This window comes from Crinia signifera, chromosome 19, assembly GCF_055691185.1.
Source record: "Crinia signifera chromosome 19, ASM5569118v1, whole genome shotgun sequence".
Classification (NCBI taxonomy): Eukaryota; Metazoa; Chordata; class Amphibia; order Anura; family Myobatrachidae; genus Crinia; species Crinia signifera.
In genome coordinates this window covers 15527405-15533404 of record NC_139226.1, presented here as the reverse complement: position 1 = coordinate 15533404, position 6000 = coordinate 15527405, and the positions used below count along the sequence as shown (strand labels likewise).

General features: G+C 43.0%; 1 protein-coding gene across 3 annotated transcripts in view; it reads left to right on the top strand.

Annotated features, from left to right (window-relative positions):
• The first annotated feature begins 1328 nt into the window (after positions 1–1328).
• The window catches only part of LOC146042179 (uncharacterized), a 29901-nt gene continuing 25229 nt past the window's right edge, over positions 1329–6000 (top strand). For 2 of the 3 annotated variants that reach the window (XR_014463776.1, XM_083162105.1), the window contains exon 1: positions 1331–1566. Coding sequence is in view for 2 of the 3 variants with exons in the window: in XM_083162105.1 (XP_083018231.1) it covers positions 1515–1566 (52 nt within the window). In the remaining variant the exon portion in view is untranslated. Of the gene's footprint in view, positions 1567–6000 lie in introns of all 3 variants that reach the window. The other variant, XM_083162106.1, reaches the window with a different exon arrangement.

Here is a 6000-nt window from a genome sequence, read left to right as displayed (position 1 = left end):
AATATGGGACACACTTTGGAGTTGGACAAAATATTTACAAAACTATAGTAGATCAATACTTCTATTACCTAAAACAATTTAGAAAACTTTTATTTCTGGCTCACCTTACACACATGCACATACAGACGCACACACGTACACAGACGCATGCACACACAGACACATGCACATACACACACACACACATACAATATGGGTTTGATTCAGAACATAATTCCGTAATCATAATCTTAAACCAGACCTCCCAACTTTATCTGAATTGTAAGGTTGACACTGCATGTGCCGAAGGCGTGCGGGCAAAATGGGGTGGCGTGGCCTAGCGAAAAGGGTGTGGCATATACTCGTGAGACCACGCACCAGTTTTCGCCGCTGGGGGGCATGGCTAGCGGCTCTATTCACGGTTGACAGGGTGGACTCCCAACTGCTCCCACCCGCAGGACACTGCCAGCCCTGGACGGGATGCGGGTACGTCCCAAAGACCCGGGATGGTCCCGCGAAGGTATACTCAAACTGTTGGGAGGTATGCCTGTTTGCATGGTGTGCATATAACACAAATAATACGATGTATGACAATATAGTAATCAAAATATATGATATCAATGACCCAGAGACCATCTTTTTGCAATTTGGGCCCGAGAAATCATGTGAAATTTTCCCAAACAGCATGTTTCTGATAGCCGATCCGATACGTATCGGATCAGCATTCCTCCCAGCATGCCCTTCTCCAGGAGGGACACAATGCTCTGCTCCTGGACTTCCCTCTTAATGTATGATTACCATCACCTGTGTTGAACAGGTAAATTGCTAAGAAAGGTGTTTCACCACAGGTGCTGGCAATCATACATTAAGAGGAAAGTGCAGGAGCAGAGAATCAAAATAGGGGTATTTATTAAGAAATGTATAAAACGTAACATGGAAGGTTGACACAAGCATTAAGTCGACAATGGGAAGGTCAACAGTCAAAAGGTCTACATTTTATTGTCTCGAATGTCAATGTACATTGACACTATCAGCTCTGCTTCGGGAACATTCTCTTTTTCCCTCCATGCCTCAAAGCTGTACAATAATAGTTAATCTTTGACAGCACTGTAATCACATACTGTATGTATACTGTGCATAAATCTAAGTATTAATGAGAACAGTTTGCAGTACTGTGACCCTCTGAACCCATTTCCAGCAGACGTGTATGACAGAGGACGGATATTCCGACATCCTGCCTATAATTAGCCCTATCAGCGACTATCAGAATCATACAACTGTTGCTGTGATTGTTCTCCTCTCGCCAACAGAGAAATAATCCCAGCACAGTCCATTCGCTGACAGTTCAATCACGTCTGATGTAATACTGAACCTTTCACTGGTCTGTAAGTAGCTCTCATCCACTTCCATTGAATTTATCCCCTCCCTACAGCATTGCCTTATGAAGCCAACGCCCTGTTATAAAGTAAATCCGAACACAGGCTTGGCAATGTATTGTGTATCTCTCAGCATCCTCGAGTAGCCTTGTAATCAGCATGAGCTCATCGCTCCTCTTCACCTGCATCCTATCAGTGATCACAGCTACAGGTGGGTGATTGGCTAGAATTTGTTTTTGGAGAGGTACCTTAATGTTCCAGGACTGCTATAGCACTGTATATACCACTGGGGAGCTTTGGGAGGGATTAGAACAATATTCTGCACAGAAATTAGACAGAATTAGGAAACAAACACAGGAAAAAAATAACAAATAATTCTGAATGCAAAAAATAATTTAATTTGTGCTCCAAAAAAAAAAAAAAAAATCACAATTTTACTAAATTAGATTACATCACAGATCTGGTCCAGTCTTTAGGACAATGTAATATTGTTGCAGATTGCAAGCATGGATAAAATGTATGAAACTATGTCACACATTGTGATATGGCTTTAACCCTTTCAGTGCCAACATCTCAGTGAGAGATGTTTAAAATATCCGCTAAAAATACCCCAGCGTCGCTCACATTTGTTATATAAATTCAAATAAAAAATGTGTTAAAAGATGAAATTTCCCATATAAGGTAACAAGGTCAAATATAGATAAATTACTGTCGGAGATAAATATATTACAGGTTGAGTATCCCTTATCCAAAATGCTCGGGACCAGGAGTATTTTGGATAACTGATTATTCCGTATTTCAGAATATTTTTATATTTCAATGATGTATCTTGAGGTATCTTGCATTTATGTTGTATAAACACATCAAACACATGAAATACACACAAATATATTTTATTTATACATAAAACAAGGTTTCAAAACATGAACCAAAGTTTGTGTACTATCTCAGATACTGAATTTGAATGCCAAGCAATCATTTTCTTGCAGATATTTAGTCCCAGTTACATAGCATGTCCCCAGTAGTGCCAGTTACATATCATGTCCCCAGTAGTGTTAGTTACATATCATGTCCCCAGTAGTGCCAGTTACATATCATGTCCCCAGTAGTGCCAGTTACATATCATGTCCCCAGTAGTACCAGTTACATATCATGTTCCAGTAGTGTCAGTTACATATCATGTCCCCAGTAGTGTTAGTTACATATCATGTCCTCAGTAGTGCCAGTTACATATCATGTCCCCAGTAGTGCCAGTTACATATCATGTCCCCAGTAGTGTTAGTTACATATCATGTCCCCAGTAGTGTTAGTTACATATCATGTCCTCAGTAGTGCCAGTTACATATCATGTCCTCAGTAGTGCCAGTTATATATTACATCCCCAGTAGTGTTAGTTACATATCACGTCCTCAGTAGTGCCAGTTACATATCATGTCCTTAGTAGTGCCAGTTACATATCATGTCCTCAGTAGTGACAGTTACATATCATGTTCTCAGTAGTGCCAGTTACATATCATGTCCCCAGTAATGCCAGTTATATATCACGTCCTCAGTAGTGCTGTTACAGATGTCCCCAGTAGTGCCAGTTACATATCATGTTCTCAGTAGTGCCAGTTACAGATGTCTCCAGTAGTGCCAGTTACATATCATGTTCTCAATAGTGCTGTTACAGATGTCCCCAGTAGCACCAGTTACACATGTCCCCAGTAGTGCCAGTTACATATCATGTCCTCAGTAGTGCTGTTACAGATGTCCCCAGTAGTGCCAGTTATACCATGTTCTCACTGCCAGTAAGAAATACACGGCAGGGACTGACCTCCGTTCTCACTGCAAGGCAAATTACCAGGTGAAGAAGTTCTACCCGGTAATTTGCCTTTTAACGCGGGTTCTTCTGCAGTGTGAACGGGTCAACCCATGTCTGCAAACCCGGATCTCAAACACGGGTAAAAGGAAGGGTTTTACCCGTGTATGAGATCCGGGTATGCGACCCATTCACACTGCAGAAAAACCTGTGTTAAGAGGCAAATTCCCGGGTCGACATGATAGACCCAGGAATTTGCCTGCAGTGAGAACAGGGTATAACATATCATGTCCTCAGTAGTGCTGTTACAGATGTCCCCAGTAGTGCCAGTTACATATGTCCTCAGTAGTGCTGTTCCAGATGTCCCCAGTAGTGCCAGTTACATATCATGGGCAAGATGTATCAAGCTTCAAAAGTGATAAAATGGAGAGTGATAAACAGCCAGCCAATCAGCTCCTACCTGCCATGTTACAGGCTGGGTTTGAAAAATGACAGGTACAGTAGGAGCCGTTTGGCTGGCTGTTTATCACTCTCCATTTGATCACTTTTGAAGTTTGATACTGGCCCCTAGTCCTCAGTAGTGCTGTTATAGATGCCCCCGGTTGTGCTTTTAGCAACCCAACATTTTTTTCCCACTTTCGTATAATGCTGCGTTCTCATTGCCGCCCCTGCAAAATCCTGGGTTTTTGTTCCCGTGTTTTTGGCGGGGCACAGAGCATCTCAGCTCTACAGACCCCATTCATACTGCACCTTAGACCTGGGAAATTCCTGTGTCTGCCCCGTTCACACTGCTTCCCTTGGTATGTCTGCCATCAAGTGTGTGGCATTTATGAGCAGCTTTGATTGGATGTTTAAAAAGTATCTTTGATTGGCTGTTTAAAAAGCAGCTTTAAGCAATGCAATGAACTTGCTTTTTTTGCATTTTGTGAGAAAAACCTGGGTCTAGCCTGTTCACACTGCCACACACCCGTGTATTACCCAGGTAAAACCCTGCAAAAAAAAGTGTGTAATTCCTGGGGCATAACACCCGGGAATTTCACAAAGACCCTTTCACACAGAGACGGACACATTAAATTACTGCTTGCCCTGGCAAATACAAGGGTTTTTGCGCCAATGAGAACAGGGTATAAGGGATACTCAACCTGTATATTCAGTTCTGTAGAAATTTTCAGTCCGCGGTTGGCTCATTCAAAGATGGAAAGTTTGGATTAATTTGGGTCAATTGACTTTAATAGTTAATTTGCATTTCTTGAATCATTAAATATAATTGTAAGTATTACAATTAAAATTGTATAACTTTAGCGTGTGAACTAATACATTTAAGAACTGAGGTGTGAATTTACTAAATCTTCTAAATAATTAAATGGGGTGATGTTTCCAATAGCACAGGGGTTTCCAATCTTTTTTGAATACCCTAGAGCACGGGTGTCAAACACAAGGCCCGCGGGCCAAATCCGGCCCGCCAGACCTCGTCATGTGGCCCGCGCGAGGAGATAGCACGCAGGGCAGTGTGTCCCAGCTCCTGCCTAGGCCACCTCCTCTCACCCACCCCACCGCGGCCGCCTTACCTGTTCCTCCACTGTCGGCGGCCATGTTCCTGTAGGCACATATGTATGCGGCTACAGAAACATGGCCGCCGGCCTCCACGGCTACGTGGAGGAGGGCCCGGCCGCCTGTTCCCTCTGATGCCCGGCAGTGACAGACACTGGGTGGGGACGTCATGACGATGACGCCGCCCGCCCATGCGTCTGTAGCGAAGTAGGAGCAGGCAGGGAAGCTGGACCGGGAGTCGGGGACAGTGTGGCCGCAGCAAGCAGTGAAGAAAAGCTGGAAGCCGCAGCAGCTGCAGGACAGACAGAGAAACAGTAAGTGAGGATGAGGATCACACTCACAATAAAAAAATATATATATCTGCTGTTTCCTGAGGTGTCCCTGTGTATAATAATAATAATGCCATGACACCACAGGCTGCTCCTCCTGTATAATCATTTATGTGTCATGGCATTACTTTTATTATATTATACAGGGGGAGCAGTCTGTGGTGTCATGGCATTATTATTATTATACAGGGGGAGCAGCCTGTGGTGTCATGGCATTCATTTTATATTATACAGGGGGAGCAGCCTGTGGTGTCATGGCATTCATTTTATATTATACAGGGGGAGCAGCCTGTGGTGTCATGGCATTATAATTATACAGGGGGACCTACAGATACAACCGGCCCTTTGAGGGTGACCAAACTGCTGATGCGGCCCCCGATGAATTTGAGTTTGACACCCCTGCCCTAGAGTATCAGAATTTTTGCTTTAGATTCTATGTTAGATTTGATTTTCTATTAGATCTGGCATTAGATCTTCCCATTCAATTTGGCATTAGATCTGTACTTTTGCATTAGATATCGATTTCGATATCGAATTCGATTTACATTCATGGTACGTTGTACACATTCAATTTACCGGATCAAATTCGATATTTCCTTTGCACAGTCTATTTCTCTTTTCGATTTTGTGAAAACGGGAGCGCGCATCGAATCGAATGCAGATCGAAAGTGTCCTAAAAACCATTCGATGTGGATACGATATTGCTTCTGTAAGCAAAATCGAATCGAAAACAGGGAAAAATCGAAACGTGTGAACACAGAGAGGATAATTCCTGGCCCTGTTCATCCAAAGTCAGCGGTAAAGTGACTAAGATGGGAGTTCTATTGTCCATAGCAACCAACCAGATTCTATCTATTATCTTCTAGAAAGTGCTAAAACAATATAAAGTAGAATCTGATTGGTTGCTACGGGCAACATCCCATCTTCAATAGAACTCCCGTCTTATGCTGGCCACACATCAGAG